At 41.7% G+C, this 24,311-nt stretch overlaps 1 protein-coding gene across 3 annotated transcripts in view; it reads left to right on the top strand.

The window, feature by feature from the left end:
- The window catches only part of RNF10 (ring finger protein 10), a 32,648-nt gene that overhangs the window by 1,101 nt on the left and 7,236 nt on the right, over positions 1-24,311 (top strand). For 2 of the 3 annotated variants that reach the window (XM_079942065.1, XM_079942064.1), the window contains exons 2-13: positions 8,118-8,317; positions 13,235-13,434; positions 14,555-14,645; positions 15,668-15,852; positions 15,932-16,068; positions 18,722-18,882; positions 20,206-20,331; positions 20,645-20,921; positions 21,136-21,269; positions 22,272-22,389; positions 22,628-22,729; positions 23,742-23,897. In XM_079942065.1, coding sequence (XP_079798191.1) covers positions 8,118-8,317; positions 13,235-13,434; positions 14,555-14,645; positions 15,668-15,852; positions 15,932-16,068; positions 18,722-18,882; positions 20,206-20,331; positions 20,645-20,921; positions 21,136-21,269; positions 22,272-22,389; positions 22,628-22,729; positions 23,742-23,897 — 1,887 coding nt within the window. The remainder of the gene's footprint in view (positions 1-8,117; positions 8,318-13,234; positions 13,435-14,554; positions 14,646-15,667; positions 15,853-15,931; positions 16,069-18,721; positions 18,883-20,205; positions 20,332-20,644; positions 20,922-21,135; positions 21,270-22,271; positions 22,390-22,627; positions 22,730-23,741; positions 23,898-24,311) is intronic. The other variant, XM_079942066.1, reaches the window with a different exon arrangement.

The following is a 24,311-nucleotide window of genomic DNA, read 5'->3' as shown; positions in this document are numbered from 1 at the left end:
TTTGAATGGCTTTGTTTAGTGTGGAGTAGTGGTTAAGAGACCAGCCTCTGGATTCAGTCTTTTTAGGTTTGCCAGACCTTGAGTGAGTGTCTCAGTTTCCTTACCTGTAAAGGTGGAGAAAATAGATTAACTGAGGAAACAAATGAACTAATGCTTAGGAGAGTACCTGACACCTGTTATGCACCAAATGCACAACATGTCTATTTCCTTGTTAGACTAGGATGGTGTCATCTTATGGGGAAGATTTTGTCATTTCTGTAGTCATGCCTCTCAACATTAAATATGACCATCATGATGATAATAGCTACTATTTATTGAGGGCTTACCATGTGCCAGGTACTGGGCTAGGCTTTTACCTCTTTTTTCAATACTCCAGTCACCTGTCCGGCAGGGTGGAATTGTTCACATCTAAAGAAGGAAAAAGGTGAGAAGCCAGGAGATCTGGAGTTGAATGTCTTCATCTTACTTCAGAGCTCTGCTCTTGTATTTTGATTAAATTAGCAGTAATAGGAAGTGTTTTCAGTGGGAATAGTGGGGATGTGTGGCAGAGAGGGGAACATTTGGAGTGCCCAGATGTGGAGCTCCAGTTGTTTAAAACTTCCAAGATTAAGAAAACTGCAAGGCTGACTTAAAAACCAGAAAAACAACTGTAAGGCTGAGTTGAGTTCAGAGTTTTTCTGCTCTATATAGCAAACTTGTTTACCTGGTACGTCAAGGTCTTCTAGAGCTTGCTTTTGGAACTCAGGTGGAGACCAGTTGTCTTGATAAGAATGAATGCTTTAAACATCTAAGCAGGGATAAGTGTAGACTCTCAGACCATGTCAGGCAGTATTATGTAGACTAATTTTGGGGTTTTGCACATGTGTAGGTTTATCGGAGATCTCCCCTAGAGATAGAGGTTTGCCAGTCCTCTTGGCCAGAGTTGGAACTAGTTTAGAACAGTCTTCATATTTTTCAGTACAGCTGGTAAATAACTTTTGCATTCTATTCCTAGATGTTAAAGATTCTGGTTCTCCAGCTATCTTAATTCTCAACTAATTTTTCTGGGGCTCCTGTTTAAGCCACTAACTTACAGTCATGAATCAGTTGCAGTAAATGCCTTAAGTTGATTTATTATTTAGTGAAGCAGTAGGTGAAAGTTTGCCCCAACTCAAACAAAATAATACAGCAACAAATCTGAGGTATGTAAGGCATTTAACTTGTATTGTCCTGACTTTGAATATGTTGATTAGTGGAACTAACTCTCATTACCCAACAGGATGATGCAGAATTCTATTGTGGTTTGACCAAAGTAAATATTTGTCAGTGTTAACATTTCAGTCAGACTTGTATAGAGTAAGTATTAATTGCTGGGTTCATTCTGACTTAAGTGAATTTTTTTTTTTTTTAAACAGCTACATAAAGGGACTTTCCTGATGGTCCAGTGGTTAAGACTCCACGCTTCCACTGCAGGGGGCACGGGTTCCATCCCTGGTAGGGGAACTAAGATCCCGCATGCCATGCGGCATGGCAAAAAAAAAAAAAAAAAAACCCATAAAATACTCTTTTTTTTTGGCCGCTGCTGCCATGGGGCATGTGGGTTCCTTAGTTCCCCAACCAGGGATGGAACCCGTGCCCTCTGCAGTGGAAGCATGGAGTCTTAACCACTGGGCTGCCACGGACGTTCCCCTTCCCCCCCAAACAAAAACCCCATGAAAGACTTCTAAAACACTATTCACCTTATCAATTGAAAGCTTCTGAGGAAGGAAGTAAAAACTCACGGAAAGGACTTTTTTGCTGGGCTTTATGAAATACACAGGTGTGCCCTCTGGTAGCATTAGTTTTTGTTTAATGTGTCTGTAAGAGAGCTTGAATATGTTTGCCATTGCTATTGCCTACTTTTCTGGCTGCTGCTATGTATATTCCCTTAGCAAAAAGGAAGGATAGGCCTGTAGCTAAATAGAGTTCATCATCAACCATAATCACCTGTTTGCATTTAGGAACAAATTCAGAGACAGTAAATAGAGATTAAAAATGGCTTAGGAAACTAGATATTGGCTAAGGTTGAGCTGAAAGGTAGCATATACTGCCTTAAGAACATTACAACTAAGACTAATGCTACCATAGCAGATATTGTTCAGGATCTCTTACACAGTGACTTCTACTTCTAGATGGCTGCTCTAACAAAAGAGTAGGTTGAAATTTTGCATAATTCCGTAAAAAGATTTCTGTAGGATTTCAGAAGCTGACTCAACACTTGATGTACTTGATTCAGCTGGAAATTGTTGAAGGGACCTCTTGAGTTTCATGGTACTGAGTTGAAGGAAGAACAGGAAAGGTGAGGTGAAAAGACATGACTTACAACTTGTCTGTCTTTTGTTAAAGTAACAAGAACAAGAGTTTTTCAGTTTTTAAATATTTAATTCCCTTTTCCACTCTTCTTTTCCTACCTCACATGAGAAAAAAATCTTTGGTTTCTAATTCTGTAAACCATGTGTGTAATAAATGGTCATTTGCTTCCTAGTTACATGATAAATATACTTAAGTCTTTGTTCCTGCGACTGGCTTAGGTTTGCCCTTCATGCACACAGGAAATAAGTACATTTGGCTAACAGGATTTACTTGATCTTTCTGGCCAGATTGGCATACCACAGTTTCTTTGCCTTGGCTAATTGCTTCAAACATTTGCATAATACTCCTTTTCTTGGATCTGTTCCTACAGTTTTGTTCCAGTAGTGCTAAGATGTAGTTCTAAGAACGTTCAACAGTAAATATCCCAGGAATGTAGCCCAGAGGAGAGAGGTGGTTTAGAGTTCGGGGAAAGTTGTTTAGAAAGAGCAAAGAGGGACTTCCGTGGTGGCACAGTGGTTAAGAATCCGCCTGCCAGTGCAGGGGACACGGGTTCCATCCCTGGTCCGGGAAGATCCCACATGCCGCGGAGCAGCTAAGCCCGTGTGCCACAGCTCCTGAGCCTGCGTTCTAGAGCCTGTGAGCTACAACTGCTGAGCCCACATGCTGCAACTGCTGAAGCCTATGCGCCTAGAGCCCATGCTCCACAACAAGAGAAGCCACTGCAACTAGAGAAAGCCTGCGCACAGCAACAAAGACCCAACACAGCCAATAAATAAATAAAAATAAATATTTAAAAAAACAAACAGTAAACTGATTTAAAAAAAAAAAAGAGCAAGGAAAGTAAAAAGAGGCAAGAGAGAGACCTGGCTGTTTTGGGGCAAACAATGGACCCTGGCCCGGAACCAGTCTCTTGCCCCATCCTTCTGGGTGGGGGATGGTACTGCCATGGAGGTTAAAGGAAGGTCAGGTATTATGAAGCAGTTATTTTGAGGTTGGTGGTATGAAGCACTGTCCTGACACTCTTCCTCTTATATTCCGGTACCAGAAGCCAGGTTACTAGGGGTAATCTGCTCTGAAGAAAGCCTCTGAGCTGTAAATGGACCTGGAGGTTTTGATGGCTTTGAAAATTGAGGTGACTTAAAGCCTTCAATAAACACCATTTAGGGAAGTTAAAAGAATTTCCAGGCTGGTTGGCTTGAGTCCTTGGTTTCTATGGCTTTTTGAAAGTCTAATAGGTGCTCTTGATAGGAATTTTAGATTTATTAATAATAGGCTTTCAAATAACAGCAACTATGTGCCAGCCACCGGGGTAGGCATTTTACAGAAGTTTTCTCTTAGTCCTCATGACTCTATGAGGAGGGAGGGGAGAGGATTAGCCCTATTTTACTGACAAGAAAACCAGGAGTTAGAGTAATTGTCCAAGTAAATTCCTAAGAAGTTCCAGGCAATATTACTAAGTACACTTTATATAAATTCACTTAACAAGCAAGTAACTTATTGGCACATGTGTCATTCCTGATACCCCATCTCTCTTCCTTTCATTCAGAATTAATAATTTCAGCTGGACTCAGTTATCAGTTGATTCTGTAGTAAGGCCATATGTTGCCCCTCCAGAGGTGCTTGTCAACCGCTTTGGATGATGGGTAAGCAACTTGCTTGTGACATGGCATGAATCAGCAGCAGAAACTTTCTGGCTGGTATTCTGATCTGTAGACTGTCCCACCTGTTACAACTACAGCTAGAAATGTTGATGTTGCCAAATTTTTTAACTGAAAAATTTATGGCCTGTTATTTGGTAATTGGGGGAAGAGACTGAAATATGCTTACTGTTACTTGGTGGAGACCTTTCTCTTAGGGAAATGTGGGACAGCTGAGACACAGTGGATTAAGTTTTCAAGTCTCCTGTGTTCTGGATTTGAGCCATTTAACTAATGGTCCATTTTGGAATGTGTCTTGATAGTTTTTGGCAGTTCTCAGCTCTGGGTGTGCATTAGAATCTCTTAAGGACCTTTTTTTTTTTTTTTTTCTTAATAAGGATGTGTGGGGCTCTTCCCTAGCAATTCTTTCTGATTCTTTAGGTCTGGTTTGGGCCCTGACATCCATAGTTTTAAAAGTCTCTGCAAATGATTCTCTTGTGCAGCCAGGATTGTGAACAACCACTTTGAAATTTAAAACTTTCAACAGAGAATATGTGTGTCCTAGGAACTTAGTTTGACTTTTTTGTCTGTTTTCCAGAATCTAAAGCAGATCACCTCATTGCTATCTCCTATTAGAGAAAGGAGGACAGATTCATCCCCCAACTTATTCACATGTATATTCTGGCAAGTTGCCTCAGAAATAGCACTCCTGAGTTTTATCTCTGGGTCCCAGGCCTAACTACCTTCAATCTTTAGCTGCCTGGGTCTAGAGATAAGAGCCAGCCTCTCACTTTAGATGTCTGACTTCACGCCTGTAGGTAAGTGAAAGACAAGATGAGGGAGTGGATTTTAGCAACTAAAATCTTGAATCCTTATGTGGTCAGTTGTCGTAATGTTTTAGAAGTGAGCAGTTCACTGTCAGCAGTTCTGTAAGCATTATGAAACCATTTCCTTGCCAGTGTGGTAATAAGTGAAGAAATGAAAACAGCCCTCCTTCTGAGTGCCAGGTTACCTTTTTGAGCCCTTGAAGTGTAGAATCTGGCTTTACCTAAATCTGTGCAGTCTAAATCTATTAGGTCTTGAAAACAACAGGGTCAAATGCAGGATCATCTGAAATAGTCTTGGATAATAAGGTTTGGGGAACATATGTTTTCTGCATATGCCTATCCTCTTCATAAAACCTCATTTCTTTTCATGGTAAAGTTAGCTGGGGTTCTGTATCCCTCTGAATTTTCCGTTAATTTGAAATCTTACTGATTTCATGGGTTCAGAGCAAGGCAGAATTTGAGATCTGAAGTTTCATTTTCTAATTGTTACCACTGATGCCATGTTTGACTGTAACTGTTGCGAACTGAAGTAGTAGGTAAAAGTCTAGTTCTTAAATTCTAACTTTTAAGCTCTGGTCACTTTCCCTAACTGGGATTGAAAGGTGACTGGTAGGAGTGAACCCTAGCCTGGCAGTGTTTCTTTGACCATCTGTTCTGTTGACAGTGCTGCCATCTCACATGACTGGTCAGGTTTGGAGAGGATGACATACCTCTCATTTATCCCATGTTGCTGGCAAACTGAGTGTGAAGTGGTTGCTTCGAAAATCTGGACTCTGGTTTATCAGCTGATGTTTCCTTTTCCCTGAGGATATGCTTCACCTTGGATTTATTTTTGTCTGCTGTAAAAGAAGCTGGTCACCTTGTCTAGAAATAATTTCTTGTAGGTACTTACAGTTTTTTAATTATCCAAATTATTAGTATACAGAACAGTAATTCTGTTTACTTAGGTCAGAATTTTAGAGGGTGAGGCCTGAGCACAAGAATCCCTTAAAAGCTCATCTGGGTGATTCCTACAAACTGTAGGATTGAGAACCACTGTTTTAGGCCAACGTGAATAGCTTCATTTCCCAAAGGTAAATGTCATTAACAGCCTGCTCTGTTGCCTTTCCAGACACGTTTCTATTAATTATATATTTTTAACATAAATAGGATTAAGCTATATTTTGGCAGGTGGGGGGGGTTGTAGTTTCTGAGGCTCATGCTGGAGTCGTCTTTTTTTTTTTTTTTTTCCTGCGGTACGCGGGCCTCTCATGATTGGGGCCTCTCTCATTGCAGAGCGCAGGCTCCGGACGCGCAGGCTCAGAGGCCATGGCTCATGGGCCCAGCCGCTCTGCGGACTGGGGCACAAACCCGTGTCCCCTGCATCGGCAGGCAGACTCCCAACCACTGCGCCACCAGGGAAGCCCTGGAGTCTTCTCGACTTTATAAACTACCACCCCTTTAAAGTTTGAGAGTAAGCCTAATGGATTTCTTCATTAAAAGTCCCCCAACTTCTGTTTTCTCTGTTCTTGCTTTTAAAGCCATTAAAGTGTAGGGTACAGACTTGATTTGGTCAGATTTCTCTGTTGAAATAAGGCAAGATGAAGTGAGTGAAGGGACAAGAAAGATCAGTCTTTTTTTGTCTGAAGACTAATTTGGGGACCTTTCACCGTTATTTACTTGGTATGGGCCTCAGGTTCTCAGATAGGTTTTATTTTGCCTCCTCTCCCCTGCTTTTTTTTTTAAAGCTGGTAAACTTTTGCACATGTTAAATGTGTCTGGGGGCTTCCCTGGTGGCACAGTGGTTGAGAGTCTGCCTGCTGATGCAGGGGACACGGGCTCGTGCCCCGGTCTGGGAAGATCCCACATGCCACGGAGCGGCTGGGCCCGTGAGCCATGGCCGCTGAGCCTGCGCGTCTGGAGCCTGTGCTCCGCAATGGGAGAGGCCACAACAGTGAGAGGCCCACATACCGCAAAAAAAAAAAAAAAAAAAGTGTCTGGTCAGGGTTCTTTGTTCAATTTGGACAAAATAATCTATGCAGTTCAGCTCTGCAGTAGAAAAAGTGGGGCAAAGAATACAAACGAGCTCTTTACACAAAATACAAATGGTTAACAGACTGAAAAACTGTTTGTTGCTAGTCATCAGAGAAATTCAAATTTGAAACAAATTATTTTGACCCTTCAGTTTAACAAAGTTTATTCAACTCAGTATTATAAAGAATGTAGTAAACTAGATGTTCTCTCTTATACTGTTGTTAGAATATAAATAAATTGGTATGGTTCTGGAAAGCAACTTGAGGATGTGTAAAAGGCTTTATGATCATACTTAATCTGCTAATTCTACTTTGAGAACTTGACATAATTATACACACAGGCCTCTGTATAAAGAGGCTCCCAATACTATTATATTAAATAAACAAAAAGTCAGAAACCACCTAAATGTACAACAAATTGGTTATGTTACGCCATAGCATATGGTAGACAACAGTGTGGCCATTAATCGTGTTTTTGAAGCCTAGGGGTGCATGCAAATGCTCAAGGAGTAATAGGTGGAAGACAATATATCTTATATGCCTGTCATTCTGTGGAAGATGTGTGATGAGTGTATAAAATGGAGAATAAAAGGAAATTAAACACTTCATAGGTTGGTATTCCATGGGCACTGGCGAATTTATTCTTCTGGTTTCCAAAATTGAACTTATGTTCTTGTAATTGGAGAAAAAAAGCAAGAAACAATTTTTAAAAGGGTATAACTTCATGCTGATATACTCTTAGAGTCCAACTTCTTTTGTTTTGTCAATTTAATAGCTTCTCAGTTTGACCTCTAAAACGTATGTAAATATTGTTTTGCTTTTGTGCCTTCTGTATATCTGCTAAGACCTAGGCCACACCATTGCGGTATAGGGTCTAGCTGTGTTGTAGTAATTTAAGAAGAATGCCTTCTGTCCTGCCTCCAGATAAAGTACTTTTCCTTAATATAGATAGGCTGTTCTTTTTCTGTCACTCTGTCTGAATGGATTTGTATCAATACAAGAGCAGTGATTAAGCTCCGTTATAAAGAAAGACATTGTGAACTGAGAGTCTGTGTGGTTTGATCTATATTGTGTCCCTCCTGAGGGAGGGACCCTTTAGGCTTCATTCCAAAAAAAAATTTTTTTTTTTTCACCTTACTGTGTAATGTCTTGCCGAAAGCACTGATGCTCTGGCCCAACCCAGATAGCTTGGAGGTCATGGAAGGGCCCACTTACCTTTGTTTAAACACAATTTTGTTGGGAGGTGGAGAGCAATTCGTCAAGTATATGTATCATTTCTTAACTAATTTTTTCACATTTCTTGCTTTCAGATGGAAAGAACTCAAGTGGATCCAAGCGTTATAATCGCAAACGTGAACCTTCCTACCCCAAAAATGAAAATTTTATCAACCAGTCCCGTCGCTCCAATTCACAGAAAAGCAAAACTTTTAATAAGATGCCTCCTCAAAGGGGCGGCGGCAGCAGCAACAAACTCTTTAGCTCTTCTTTCAATGGTGGAAGACGAGATGAGGTACGGAATTTTAGAATGTCCTTTCTAGAACATAAGAAGCATGAGGTCTGATCCCCCCATCCCCAGTTTATTAGTGGTTGGAGCAAGAGTTCCCCCCCTTTCTGAATTACTTGAGTAGTTGAGGATTAACTAGGTTTGGAACTTCTCCTCCTTTCTTCCCTTGAAGGTTATGAACATTTTCTTGGAAGACATTGTAATTATGGATTGTGAGAAATTATAGCAAATTTCGGGTACTGTAATTTGTATCATGCTTTAAAAAAATTTTGTGTCATCCTTTTATTATCACTCTTGATTTATAGGTACACTTTGGAATATTTAGGTAATAAAATGGCATTAATTAATGACATTAATTTGCCCAGTAGTATCTAGAAAAATGTAAAATGCTATATATTCTTAGTCCCAGGTACTCTGATTTTAGGAGTTTCTTAGATATCTTTCTGTAAGTGCATAAAGACTCATGTACAAGGGAGGTCATTGCAACATTGTTTGTAGTTGTACAATTTAGGAAACAAACTAAATGCTATCAGAGTTAAATACATTGTTGGTTAAATATATTATCCTGCTGTTTGAATGTTGCCTACTATGTAACCAGTATACAACAAGATTTAATGGATGCACTAATGGAAGAATTCATTCACTCACCAGAAATTTATTCCTCATCTACTATGCACTAAATATCATTTAGAGTTTGGAATACAGCATTGGGTAGAGCTTATAATCTAGTTTGGGGAGACAATAAACAAATCGTTATGTAATAAATACAATTATTAAATTAAAAAAAAAGTAGACTGAGAGCGGTAAAGGGATAGAGAGTAACAAAGAGTAGTTTTAGGAGGTGGCTAAGGAAAGCTTCTCTGAGGACTCTCTGAGTCCTGAATGAAGCAAGGGAGCACACAGTAGAATTTGAGGAAGGGTGTGTTAGCAAGAGCGAATTTACAAGTACAAGGGACCAGAGATGGTAATGTTTTTCGTGTGTTTGAGGTAAAGCAAATAGGCTACCATGGGTGGAGAAGCAGGAAATGAAGCCAAAGAGTAAGACAGAGGAATCAGATCACATAGGCCCTTGAAGGACTTTGGCTTTTGTTCAGAGAGATGGGAAGCTATTGGGGGGCTTAAGAAGAGAAGTAAGGTAATCTGACTTGGAATTGTAAAGGGGAGAGTGGAAGCAGGGAGACTAGTTAGGAGCTTATTAAGGTATTCCTGGTGAGATTGATTGAAACAGAGTGATAGTGATGAGAGGGGATCATATTTGGGGAGATAGTTGCAGGTAGAGCCAGCAGGATTTTTAAATAGATTAGATATGGGGTTTGAGCAGAGAAATAAATGACTAGTGTTTTTGGTAGGGGCCCAATTCAGGTACCGTTTGCTGAAATGGGGGCAAGTTCAAGAGGAGTACAGGGTTTTGGGATGGGGAGGGAAGGGGGATGTTTAGATTAGATAAAGAATGTCATTTGGAAGTGTTATATTTGCATTGAGATGCCTGTTGGATCTCTGAGTATAGATAGGCTGTTAACTGAGTCGAGTTCAAGGAGGAGACCCTGGCTAGAGAGCTGTCCATGTACATTTGGTGTTTGCAACTATGGAACTAAGTGGGATCATTAAGGAGTGAGTGTTGCGAAAAGGGAATAGATTCAAGGACTGAGCCTGGAGTCAGGATGATAAGGAACCAGCAAAAAGGGAGGAAGAGAACTGAAAGCCATTTGGAGAAATGGCTTGTTTTGTCCTGTGCTGCTGTTAGGCTGGGTAAGAAGATTCGGATGGAAAGTTGACCTTTAGATTTGGAAATGGGAAGGTAGTTTAGGTTTTTGGCCTTGCGCTGCTTTGGTGGAGTGGTGAGGACAAAAACCTGATTGGCATAGCTTTAGAGAGGATATGAAGAAGAAACAGCAAGTTTAGATAGTTACTTTCTAGTGGTTTTGCTCTTACAGGGGACCAGAGAGGTGAGGCAGTAGCTTGAGGGGAATGTGAGGTCAAGAGAGATTTTAAGCTTAGAGAAATGCAGCATACTTCTGCTAATGGGATTGTTCTGGTAAGAGGGAAAATGTGATGCAGAGGAGAGAGAGAATTACTAGAAGTGTCCTTGAGTTCCTGAGGAGTTGGGGTCTAGCGCACAGGTGGAGGAGTTGGCTTAGGAGCTTCGCCAGTTCATCCACAGTAACAAGAGGAAGGCAGACTAGGAGCACGTTGGAGTTCTTTTCTGATTGTTCTTACTGTCTCAGTGAAGTGTAAAAGGTGAGCCAAGAGAGGAGGTTTGGAAACCAGAGGACTGGAGGATTTGTCTGGGTGTCTGGGGGAATCCGTGGAGCACAGAAGCGTAATAGGATTGCAGTATGACCGCTGGGCCGCAGAAAGGTCTACTTTAGTGAGGCTGGTTGGTATGGTGTGGTTGTGTTCTTTAGCCATGTTTACTTGCTCTGATGCTGTGGGTTAATTGGGAAAGTTTTGCCTGGTGAGTACAGCTGACAAAGAGAAGAGGGCAATGCAATAGGATCAGAGCCAAATAAGGAAAGAAGATTTGGGGGGAGGGTGTTGGATCACTGGTTTGGAGATCCCAATGGAGGTGAAAAGTTGTTAGAATCAGAACTAACGGAAACAAGCTGAGAAAGGAGTGAGTTGCTGGTAGGGTGCTCAAAATTAAGATGGTGGAAGAGGTGCAGTTATTACTACTGTGGTCTAGACTGTAGAGCAGTGCCATCCAGTAGAAATGCTAAGATAGAAATGGCAAGCCAAATATGTAACTTAAAGTTTTCTAGTTGTCACAGTAAACAAGTAAAAACGATGAAATTAATGTTAATATATTTAATCCAATATAGCTAAAATGCTATTTCATGATGTGGTACTGGCCACATTTCAAGTGCTCAGTAGCCATCATATCTGGATAGTAGTGGCTGCTTTGTTATGACAGCACAGCTCTAGATGGTATGCCCATGGCAGTGGGTGGCAGAGGTAGAGTGGAGGGCAAGCTGATTGGAGGAGAGGAAGTCAAGGAACTGAGAGGTGAACATGTTGGAAGTGTAATCAGGAATTATGATGGGCAGTATTAGAGACAGTGGGCCGTTAGTGGTAAAAAGATGAAGGTAGAAGGTTGAGAATGTGGTAGATTTTGTTGAGTGAACATGAGCTCTTATCTGAGTTTGGGGCATTAGAGTGGAAGACTGATTAGGGGAGGCAGAGCCTATGGACATGAGAGTCTAGGGGTGAGAGATAAGGGATGACCTGGAAGTCTTGGGCTTCCTCTGGTGAGTTACATAAACAGTGAGGGGGAGGTGTTGTCTCCCAAGATCTGTTAAGATAAAAGGAGATTGCCTAACTGTGTGATATGCCACTGTATTTAATCATAAAGATCATATACTCTGATTCCGTATTCATAGAATATCTCAGAGGATATATTGGTTGCCTCTGGAATAGAAGGTATCTTTGGCTTTATCCCTTTTTGTACTCTTTTTGCCCTCACCGCGAGGCATGCGGGATCCCAGTTCCCCGATTGACCAGGGATTGAACCCGCGCCCCCTGCAGTGGAAGCGCTGAGCCTCAACCACATGACCGCCAGGGAAGTCCGCTTTTTTGTACTCTTTAGATTTCTTTATCGTGTATATACAAGTGTTGCTCATTAAACTCTAAATTTGACTTTACTAACAAGCAGCAAAAGCCTTAAATTTGCATTTCCTTTGACTCAGTAATTCCTACTCTACATTCAAAAGAAATAATTGTAGGTGCTCAAATGTTTGTGCACAAAGGTCTGTCAACTGTGTTTATCATAGCATTATTTTGTTAATGCTGGAAAAGCCATGAACAATCTGTCCTACACTAAGGCATTATAGTATACCTATCGTAATATAATGGTATATAGCTATTTAAAGTGACTCTTCAGGGACTTCCCTGGTGGTCCAGTGGTTAAAGACTTCGCCTTCCAATGCAGGAGGCGCGGTTCGATCCCTGGTCGGGGAGCTAAGATCCCACATGCCTCACAGCCAAAGAACCGAAACATAAAAAAGAAGGAGTATTGTAATAAATTCAATAAAGACTTAAAAAAAAAAAGGTCCACATCAAAAAAAATCTTAAAAAAAAATAAACGTAAAACAGGCTTACCAAAAAAAAAGTGACTCTTTACTAGTATTTAGTGACAGGGCCAAGTGCCTATGACGTTAATTGGGAAAGTGGGATTAGAAAATGGACTAGCTGACTTATAGCAGGTACCTGTACCATTTCAATTTGGGAATGTTAGGAGGACCACAAAAGCTCCAACACAATAAATCTTCCATCTCTGTGCAATGGTATTTCTCACACGTGGTTTCTTGTCACTTTCTAAGCTGTTTCTGAATGTGCTGATTGGATTTATTTCTGGACACAGAGCTAGTCTGCCTACATGTTCTAATTCTGTCAGTTTTAATTAACAATGAATAGCAGTGTGTGTCTTAGACAGGAGGTCTCTGGCAGGATCCTGAAGCCTATGGCAGTTAGTAGCTGCCTGCAGGCCGCCTCCAGAGTATAGTTCCACAGATTCATTTTGACCAGAAACAAACCAGAGAGCAAGTAGCTAACAAGAGTGAAGGTGTAGGAGTCTTACGGGACTGTGGAAAGATTAATCCGGTAAGTAAATCTTTGTGCTTCAAGATAGCTAGAGAAGTTCATGCTGGGTTTTGTCATTTAATGGTTAATTGCCACTTAGGGCAGACTAAATAGTTTATAAGTAATTGTATGTTAGAGGCTCTTTTTCTCTTTTTCCACTCCCATCTAGATCTTAGGTAGACTTTTGCATTACCCCGTCCTAGGAAAATTGTTTACTAAATATAAGCCTGTGTTTTATTTAGTTAATATTTTAAGCCGTGTAGAAGGAGGGGTTGTGCAGGTTTCTGCTGTCATTTAGCAAGTGTCATCCTAATCTAAAATCCTCTGATTTATTCTCATTCTCTCTAGGTAGCAGAGGCTCAGCGGGCAGAGTTTAGCCCTGCCCAGTTCTCTGGTCCGAAGAAGATCAACCTGAATCACTTGTTGAATTTCACTTTTGAACCCCGTGGCCAGGCAGGTCATTTTGAAGGCAGTGGACATGGCAGCTGGGGAAAAAGGAACAAGTGGGGACATAAGCCTTTTAACAAGGAATTGTTTTTACAAGCCAAGTGAGTATGGCTACTCTTAAGAGGGAAGTGAAGTTGAGCCTTTGGGCATTTGTGGTGCAAAGAGGCTTCTTTTAAACTACTGTGGGAGAGAGGCGGAAACAGAGTTGATTCTCTCTCTCTGTCTCTCTCTCTGTCTCTCTCTCTGTCTCTCTGTCTCTGTCTCTCTCTCTCTCTGTCTCTCTCTGTGTGTCTCTCACTCACCTCACTTTGAAAACACAGATGTGTTTCAAGTGGATGTTCTTGGTGCTCAAAAGAAGATAATAAATTTATTTATTTAGCTTAAATAAATAAATGCTAAAATTAAATAATGCTTTAGTATCATGATGAGGTAGTAAAAGTGTTTGCTTTGGAATTGAATCCAGATTTGAATCTTGTTTTGGCCTTCGACCTTGGGTAACTTACCTAACCACTTTGAGATTCAGCTTTTTCTCTGTAAAGGAGGAGAAATTACTTAAGGGAGAATTGAGTGCCAAGTTGGAGTGCTTGGCATACATTTGCTCAAATACTGATTCTCTTTTGTTTCCTTTTGTGTGGCATTAGTTATAATGTAAGGTTTGACCTTAGATCTAGACTGAAGTAACCATTTAGTACTTTATATAAACTGGTGGGAGTTCCCTGGTGGCCTAGTGGTTAGGATTCCAGGCTTTCACTGCTGTGGCCTGGGTTCGATCCCTGGTCAGGGAACTGAGAATCCCCTAAGCCGTGTGGCGTGGCCAAAATAACCAAAAAGCTAGTACTCAAAAGATTGAGTGGGGACAGTTTTTTCTACTGCCTTGAAGACTAGTGGTTTCTGGGGGTGAGGGAGGAGATCTGGCTTCCCTTCTGGTTGATGGAGCCACAGTCTGGCTTAATTTTAGTCCAGAGGAGGGCCTGCAGGCAGCTTGGCTGGGCCTGAAAGCAGAAGAAACAGAGTTCATGGTAGACTCCTACCCGCTGAGTCTTTGGATTCCTTCCAGAGCCAGGACTTGGAACTGAGGCTGAAGTCCTAGTTTAGTGCTTCACAAAGCATGGCTGCTAATGGCCTGCATTTGATTTCTAAGTAAAGAGATGATGAATTTCTGCTGAAGGCTTGTTGGTAGATTCTGACAGTGCCTTTTACTTGTCTCTCCCTATTTTTTAGCTGCCAGTTTGTGGTGTCTGAAGACCAAGACTACACAGTTCATTTTGCTGATCCTGATACCTTAGTCAACTGGGACTTTGTGGAGCAAGTGGTGAGTAGCTCAGCTAAGCTTATAACCTGTTAGTGGGAGAGAGAACTAAAGAAAGGGACCGTGGTGACAGCAGCTTTTGGCTGGGTTTACTGCTGATCCCACTTTCTGCCTGGCCTTAGTGTAGATGTTTTCCAGAGATCAGTCCTGGTTTCTTCTGGAGTTCATTTAGTGCTAATTGGCTCTGGCCTGCAGGACTGGGTGTTGGAGGGCTCTGATCTGTAGGACAAAAGCAGTCCTGTCTACTACCTCTTCTCTTCTGGGAAGAAGTAATCAGAGGAATATGAGAACTCTGGTTACCCTCCTGACCCAGGATGGACTCATTACATGGACACTGCTTCATTGGTAGCCATTTGTAGTAATCAGTATCAGATTAGGCCTTGGCCTTGTGACAGGTGAAATGAGCTACACAGCTGTACTTCTGTCCAAGCTACTGCTGTGTTTGTTTTCTCTTCTCTGTTATGGGCTCTGGGTATCCCCTTGTCACTCCGAGGTTATATGATGTAGTTTCAAAATGATGGACCCAAAGCCTGGACTCCCATTACTGTGAAAATTCATAGAATCATCTGAAAATGACATAGAAGGTCTATGAAACTTAGGTTTTATATGCATTGGTTTAAAAAAAAAGTAGAGACGTACAGTATAAAGTGGAAGTCTCATTGACTCCTCTTTTGGAAATTACCGGTACATTACTTCTAGAACCTTTTTGTGCCTTTATGTATGCGTACATATAAATCTTTTTTTGTAAATGGGATCATATATTGATTTCTGTCATTTTTTCCCTTTGATGTAGAACCCCCAAAATACCTGTTGTATAGTTGTTTTAGTATATTGAACTATTATTACTGTTTCCTTTATGATTTGCTTGAAGCGCTATTGTACATATACCTGCACTGTTGAACAGTTTTGTGAAGATGTGTTGTTAGAGCTGTATAGGGATGGGGATGGAAGAGGAGAGGCTTTAACTTTGGTAATCCGTAGTCATTTCTGAAAGTAGTTTAACTTGTGGTGGCATTTTGTTTCAGCGCATTTGTAGCCATGAAGTGCCATCTTGCCCAATATGCCTATATCCACCTACTGCAGCCAAGATAACCCGTTGTGGACACATCTTCTGCTGGGCATGCATCCTGCACTATCTTTCATTGAGCGAGAAGACCTGGAGTAAATGTCCCATCTGTTACAGTTCTGTGCATAAGAAGGATCTCAAGAGGTAAGACGGAGATATTTACTAGATTAGATCCCAGTCTGCTAACTCCTTGCCCTGCTACATATAAATGTCCATGTTACAGTGTTGTTGCCACAGAATCACATCAGTATGTTGTTGGTGATACCATTACAATGCAGCTGATGAAGAGGCAGAAAGGGGTGTTGGTGGCCTTGCCCAAATCCAAATGGATGAATGTAGAACATCCTATTCATCTTGGAGGTAAGTTCGGTTAATTTGGGGGCAGATAATGGTGGGTGTATACCCTTTAAGGTTCCTTGAATATATCTTTTTACTGTCAGAGATTTAGCCTTTCAGCAAGCCATTTCTGGCATTTCCAAATTAGTCATAGTGTTCCAGTAGGTTGGGGTGGAGTTTGCAGAAAGTGGTTTCATTCTTGGTTTCAATTTGGTTCAGTTGTAAAATGAAAAATTAAAGTACATATAAAGCTTTGTTGAATAGTGTCTGGCTCTGTGCCCAGGTTTTGGGGATTCCCCAGTCAGCCAGTCTTGGCACCTGTCATCAAGGAACTCGGTGTCTAATAGAAGAGACAGACTGGTGGCCAGGCAGTTCGGATCTAGAGTGTGGGCAGTGCTTACAGTGGGGGAAGTGCAAGAGGTTGTATTCTCTGTATTCCACATGGAAATGAGCATTGAATTAAAGTGGCATTTCAGTTTCTGGGCAAAAGAGATTTTTCAATAAACAGTATTGAAACAGTTGACTCTTATGGAAAAAATAAAATGAAATTAGATCTCTATCTCATACCATTCATAAATATCAATTTCTGATGGATTGAAGAATTAAATGTAACGAAATCCAAAACTTTTAAAAGAAAATACAGGAAAATATCTTTATAAATCCTCAGGGTTTTTACCTGGATGGAATTTTGAACCAGGCTGAAACCATAGATGCTATAAAAGAAAAAGATTGATGAATTTGATTTTATAAGAATAAAATCCAGCAAGACTCCTCAGAGTCAACAGGTGATAAATAAACTTAGGGGAAGGTTTACACATTTAAAATACAGATTAATGTCCAGAACATACAGGTGTTCTATAAATTAGATGAACAGTCTAGTAGAATAGGCTAAGCATCTGGCAAAGCATTTCCAGGAAAAAGATATCTGAATAACTCCAAGTATCCACAGAGGTTTAACTTTGCCTAGAGTTATGCAAATCAAAATGCCTGTCATAGTCACTCTCACGCACGCACACGATGAGGCAAATACAGGCATACCTCGTTTTGTGCTCCACAGATACTGAGTTGTTTTTTTTAACAGATTGGAGGTTTGTGGCAACCCTGCTGTTGTCAGATGATGGTTAGCATTTTTTAGCAATGAAGTATTTTTTAAATTAAGATATCTACATCGTTTAGACATAGTGCTATTGCACACTTAATAGACTACAGAATAGTGTAAACAAAACTTTTATATGCACTGGAAAACCAAAAAATTTGTGATCCACTTGATTGTGATGCTCACTTTATTGCAGTGGAACCAAACAGGCATATCTCTGAGGCATGCCCGTACTGGGTTTTGGCAGGGGTGGGGAATTAGGTACTCTTGTTCTTCATAGGAGTTTAAATCGATACAGCCTTTTGTGTGTGTGTGTGTGTGGGCGGGGTGGATTTGGTAGTATTTAAAATATGCACAACCTTTGATTCAGCATTTATACTTAAATATCATAAAGAAGTCATTTGTACCAAGGAGCATGTATAAGGATATTTTTGTTACAGTGTAATAGAAATTGGCAATAACCTAAATGTTCCACAAGAAACTTTCATTAGAGTATATCATGCTGTCGAACATGATACAGAAGGTAAAAATGAGATAGATCTGTGTATTACATTTTAAAGTCCACAAAATCTGGGGGAGGGAAATAAAGGAAATAAGTCATCCATGATCCTTTTATCCAGAGGTACCCCCCAAATGTTAATTGTACAGTTTTCTTCTATGCGTGTATGTTTTTGTGAGATTGGGATTGTTTTCTTCTTTGGCATCTTTTCTTTCCCCATGTAATGTGGCTATTTCTCCGTGTCACTAAATTCCTCCTTCTTAGAAAAGCATTTTTAATGTCTGCAGAATTCTCTTTAATGAATATACCATCATATCATTAACTTCCTTTATTGGACTTACTAGTTGGTTGCAGCTTTTCTAATACTAAAGATAATGCTATAATTAATGAACATTGTTTTTCAGTTTTTTGGTTTCTTTTTGGCTGCAACTCACTGCTTGTGGGATCTTAGTTCCCCAGTCAGGGATTGAACTCAGACCCTCAGCAGTGAAAGTGTGGAGTCCTAACCACTGGACCGCCAGGGAGTTCTGAGCATTAATTTTTTGACTACATCTTTGGTTTTCTTAGGATAGCTTTCTTGTGTTATGGGGTCAGAGTTACAAACCTTATATTAAGGTCATTGCTAAAATTTTTTAAAGAAAACATGCTAAATCAGTCCGTTTTCACTTTAGGAAAAAAGCTGTGTATGAAAGTTCCTATTTAGTCACACAGCCGTGAGCTTTTTTTTGGCTGCGTTGGGTCTTTGTTGCTGCGTGCGGGCTTTCTCTAGTTGCAGCGAGTGGGGGCTACTCTTCGTTGCGGTGCGCGGGCTTCTCATTGCGGTGGCTTCTCATTGCAGAGCACGGGCTCTAGGCTCGCGGGCTTCAGTAGTTGCAGCACTCGAGCTCAGTAGTTGTGGCACAGGGGCCCTAGAGTGTACAGGCTTCAATAGTTGTGGTGCAAGGGCTTAGTTGCTCCGTGGCATGTGGGATCTTCCTGGAGCAGGGATAGAACCCGTGTCCCCTGCATTGGCAGGTGGATTCTTAACCACTGCGCCACCAGGGAAGTCCTGCATTTCTGTCATCTTGTTGGCTTTCTTGTAGATGAACAGCACAGCCAGTACTCCAAATTGCTGCTGGCCTCGAAGGAGCAGGTGCTGCACCGGGTGGTTCAGGAAGAGAAAGCAGCACTAGAGCAGCAGCTGGCAGAGGAGAAGCACACTCCCGAGTCCTGCTTTATTGAGGCAGCTATCCAGGAGCTCAAGGTGAGATGATGCACTGGAAATGGGATGGGGTGGTGGGGATTAGTTACTTCAGCCCCACATTTAAGATTACAAGCGGGGAATGGCTAAAAAAGTAGGTTTGCTTTGGGCTTTGGTGATAGGAGGGGAAGGGGTTGACCTAGGGATTTTTAAACTGCTCTCTGGAGCTGAAAGGAACAAGTCAAGGTGATCTTATAACTGAGACCCTTGAGTTTCTAGATTAGCTGTGTTCTTAATTAAGCAAGGTAGGTTTTTTTGTTCTTTAGGAAAACATTTGGATTTATTTTTGGAGATGTTTTATTTGAGGGACATTGTGGAGAAATTACTATGGCCTCTCCAGTGGGCTCTAGCAATGCCTGCTGAGGATTTTGGAGCAGCAAGAATTATCCAAATATAGAATCCCTTATGTCCTGTATCGTCTACAATAGAGATTCTTAAACTTGAACAAGCATCAGAATCACTGGTTGTTGTGTTCCACCCTGAGAGACTGATTCAGTAGGTCTAGGCTCAGTAAGCTTAATAATTTGCATTATCACAAATTCCAGGGTGGTTCTGATGCTGCTCATCCCCAGATCACATTTTGAGAATCATTGATCTATATTAGAACAATGAAAGCCCCCATGAAAGGGGCTGTGTTATTTTTTTCTCACTTAAGCTCCATAACCTGGTGTGATAGAACAAGTATCCCCTTTCATGGATGAGGAGATGGAATCATGGGTTAGATAATTTACTTGAGGACATATAACTAATAAGAGGTGAAGCTGGTATTTGAATTTCTCTCTCTCTAACTCATAAGTCCTCTTTGGGCAGCGTTCTGTGTATTTATTGGGTTGGCCAAAAAGTTCATTTGGGTTTTTGTAATGTCTTACGAAAAACCCGAACGAACTTTTTGGCCAACCCAATACTTCTAAATTTCTTTCTGTAGTGCGGAGCATTTGTTCAAATGCATTTCAGGGAGAAGAAAAGCTGCCTAGAAGTAGAGCTATCCGGGTTGAGGTGGGGGTTGCCCAGACTCTTTGTCTCCTGCACTGGGGCTCTCTCAAAGCTTCGCTCGTAAAAACTAGAAGACTAGTCCTGTGTCCTGGGATTTCTGTTCAGGAAGCTTTTTTGTAGTGTTGTCGTTATCTTTGTCAGAGATGCTAAGCAGAGTACCATCCCATTTGAGTACTAGGTGTTTTTGCTTCCTGCTTCCCTTAAAGATTGAGAATTCTAAGTACTTAGACTCTTCCTTTTTGCCTTTTAACTTTTGCTCCTGTTGAGAAAGGCCATTGTAAGATTTGGCCCTTCACACTAAGTATGTTTCTGGTTTTCTCTCTGGTGCTCTAGACTCGGGAAGAGGCTCTGTCAGGATTGGCTGAAAGCAGCGGGGAGGTCGCTGGTGTCGTGGCTGCTCTGGAACAACTGGTGCTGATGGCTCCCTTGGCGAAGGAGTCCGTTTTTCAACCAAGGAAGGTTAGTGTCCCAGTTACAGACTAAATGGCTGCCATTCCTCAGGTGCTGCTCTTCAGCTGTTAGGCCCTGTTGTGAGGTTTGAACTTTTTTGGGGTAAGAGGGAACTATGAGTATTTCCTATGTGCTTTTAAATTAATTAATTAATTTATTTATTTATTTTAAAATTTTTCCAATGTGCTTTTTCTATGTGTGTTCTTTCCCCAGTTATGTTAAATCAGTGAATGTGACAGCTAAGGTAAACCTCAAGAGAGCTTGGTTCCTGTGCCTGCCTTTGCCACATGTTCTTTCTGTGACCTGCAGTTTGTCCCAACAGGGCATGCTGGAGTATCTGTCTGCTTTTGATGAAGAGACCACAGAAGTTTGTTCTCTTGGCTCTCCTCCTCGTCCTCTTGCTCTCCCTCTGGTAGAGGAAGAGGAAGCAGTTTCTGAACCAGAGCCTGAGGGGTTGTCAGAGGCCTGTGAGGACTTGGAGTTAGCAGAAGACAATCTTGGAGAGGGGACCATTTGTACCGAGTCCAGCCAGCAGGAACCCGTCACCAAGCCAAGCATCACACACCTGAGCAGCTCTCCTTGTTACTACTTTTACCAAGGTGAGTGTCCCTGAGGAGGAGGGCTGGGTTGCTGCTTAATGATTCAGAGACCTGATCTGGCTCTCTGAGCAGAGGGAGGTATTGCCGCTAGCTCCTGGGCAGATGGGGTCTGTTGTGCCTTTCAGCTTGGGGAGGGAGAGTTGGGCCTGGGATAAGGAGGGCCTGACTTGAGGACTGGCCAAGAGTATTGTGTGATAGAGCCACTTGTCTTCAGCGGAGGATGGGCAGCACATGTTCCTGCACCCCGTGAATGTGCGCTGCCTCGTGCGGGAGTATGGCAGCCTGGAACAGAGCCCTGAGAAGATCTCAGCCACGGTGGTGGAGATCGCTGGGTATTCCATGTCTGAGGTAAGGGCCTGCCTTGCAAGGTGGAGGGGCAGGAAGCGGCATTAACCTAGTCTCTTTGTGGTGGGCCTAGCTGAACCAAGTTCACAAACTTTCAAGGCCTTTAGTCTTGAAAGGTTTTAAGTCTTTTTGTTAGTGATGGTGCCTGTGAATTTTTAAAAAGTTAAATGACCCTCCCCCACTGTGCCGGGGTTCTGTTAGGTCACTCACCACTGCTCCCTGTATCACAGGTTCATTTATTGTGGTTTGGGAATAGAGATGTCTCCTACTTTCAGAGATGAGTTTGTTTTTGTTTCTCCTTATTGCTTGGGAGAAAATGGCAAGAAAACAAAGTCCTTGGAGGCTTTAAGGTAGCTTACACAAGCTCGTTATGAATTTTTGGTTTAGCAGCTACCTGTGAATTAGTGTCTGATAATTTACATATGTGAATATTTGCTCTTTGAGAGTTACAGTTGTATTGATCACAAATTTGTTAAAAGCCTTAAATTTAGAGATTTTTTAAGTACTGTGAACTTTCCATCAAACATGCCGAAAAAGAATTAAAAGAAAATTAAATTAATGACCTTCATTTTTTATTATTTTAGGCCAAGCTTTGCTCAGTAGGGAAACCTGCTTTATCTGCCTTCTCAGTTATCATTAATTCAGTCAGTGGTTCCCAGATTTTTTTCCCAGTAAATAACTCTTACCTTCCTTATTCTCCCGTTTGTTGTGGACCCCCAGAAAAGCTGAAACAGCTGATCAGCTTTAGATCATTCATTACCAGCCTCAATTCATTCATTTGCAGCACAAACCAAAAAACTGCTTTTGGTTGCTTATTCTACCTTACAGTAGGTTAATTGACAATTTCTGTTCAGCTTTTCAAAAGCTGATAACTTGAGCACTAACTCTTTGAGCCCCATTGCCATCTGAGAGGGTGTGGTGTACTGCCTGATACCTGGGGTGGGAACCTCTGCTCTTAGAGTTAGGCCTGGTCTTAGTTGAGCATCGGTCCCTTTTCCCTTGTAGGATGTGCGACAGCGTCATAGATACCTCTCTCACTTGCCGCTCACCTGCGAGTTCAGCATCTGTGAACTGGCTCTGCAGCCTCCTCTGGTCTCTAAGGAAACCCTAGAGATATTCTCAGGTGAGAATGCCCCCTACTTTGCTTCCCTTTTTAGTGGAGTTTAGGGATTCTTGTGACTAGAAACCCACAAGAGGAAGTAAGGAGCTTTTGTCATGAGTCTCAGAACCTCCTGATACGTTCCATCCGTTCACCCAATCCAGCTGGGCCCACTCGTGTGCCCTTAGCTACTAGCCAAGTGGGAGGAGTTAATGGCCAGGTTGTCCTGCATTTGTCTCCTCACAACCTCACCAACCTGCAGATGATATTGAGAAGAGGAAGCGGCAGCGCCAGAAGAAGGCCCGGGAGGAACGTCGCCGAGAGCGCCGGATTGAGATGGAGGAGAACAAGAAGCAGGGCAAGTGTAAGTTCAAGAACTCTCATCTCAGTGATGAGCACAACTGTGCATCACTGTACAGAGATCCCGTGCCTGGGCCCAGGGGCCAGACTGTTTAGGTCGTATGTCAGGTCTGCCACTTGCTTTCTTCAGCTCTTAAATGTGAGTTGTGAGAGTACCTCCTTACTTGTAGGCTTACATGAGAATTAACGAGTTGATGTTGGTCAAAGTGCATAGCACATAGTAAGTTCATCCTTGGCATAGTGGGTGAAAAAACCCTGGGTGGGCGGGGGAAGGGAATTGGAGATCTGCTGCATGTTGGGGATAACTGGCCCTGTGCTCTCTGGATACATTGTTGGCCTCACCTTTGACTCTGGAGACATCTATACATAGCAAGTCTACCAGGAGAGTTTGAAATAGTAGAGACCTATTGACAAACTAGGAAATACATGCAGGAAGTTAGATTTGAGCTCCTTAATACCAGTAAGTAGAATCTTTTGATCTGGTTCTTAAACATAAGCTTCACTGAACCAAGGACTGTGTGACATGAGGGTCTAGTTAACCTCCTGAAAACAAGGAATTGAGTCCTTGGCTAGGGAAAGGACTTAACTATTTTGACTCCATGTGGTATGGTAAACATAAATTTTACTTCTTCAACTGGGATAAGTGTATAGCTGGCATACCAGTGTTGTGTAGCTGTTTAAAGCACAAGTCCTGAATAGTTGAGAAAAGTGATGTTTCAGGAACAAAGGCTTTTTTGTTTTAATTTTTTATTATGGAAATATTCAAACACAAGTATACAGAATATTATAATTAACCCCCAGGTTTATCACCTAGCTTCAACCAAGAAGAGTTAGAGCAAGGCTTTTATACTAAAACAAAGGCATATTATAAAGTGACAGTTACTATAAATTTGGGTTTTAAAGCTCTGTCTCCATCATTCAGATCCCTGGGGGATTCATATTGACTGTCCACAACTGTTGGAAAAGATTTGAGGGATTCTGTACATGGGCCTACCATTCTCGTCTTTGCTTTGCAGACCCAGAAGTCCACATTCCCTTAGAGAATCTACAGCAGTTTCCTGCCTTCAGTTCCTATACCTGCTCCTCTGATTCTGCTTTGGGTCCTACCAGCACCGAGGGCCATGGGGCTCTCTCCCTTTCTTCTCTTAGCAGAAGTCCAGGTTCCCAAGCAGGTAAATAGAGTTGGGATTTAAAGAATCAAGTTGACCACCAGCCACAGACCTTAAGCAAAGCCCTAGTGTCTGAATTTACAACTGTGATCTCGGCATGGTGGGGGTCTTTACGGGACTAACCTTACTTGGGTAGTTAATAGATTCCTGAGATCCATCAAATTGCTACTATTTGATTCACTTTTCCATTGGCTGTACCGACTTAGCTTCTAAAAACCTCAGGCAGCTCATATAGCAGGATGGTTAAACCTAGATTCTTCTCCACAACCCAGCTGTTTTATTTCTAGTTTCTACCTTAAAGATGCTCCCCCTGTTTCTGTGAACATCTTTATTTATGTTGTCTTATTTATGATAGGGAGAGAAAACAGCCTAAAGTATACTGGTAGGGAAATGGCTAAATTACAGCATTTTTACTAT

Source organism: Stenella coeruleoalba, assembly GCF_951394435.1.
Source record: "Stenella coeruleoalba genome assembly, chromosome: 14".
Lineage (NCBI taxonomy): Eukaryota > Metazoa > Chordata > Mammalia > Artiodactyla > Delphinidae > Stenella > Stenella coeruleoalba.
Note: the sequence above shows the minus strand (reverse complement) of the source record. Positions and strands in the feature narration are given on the sequence as shown.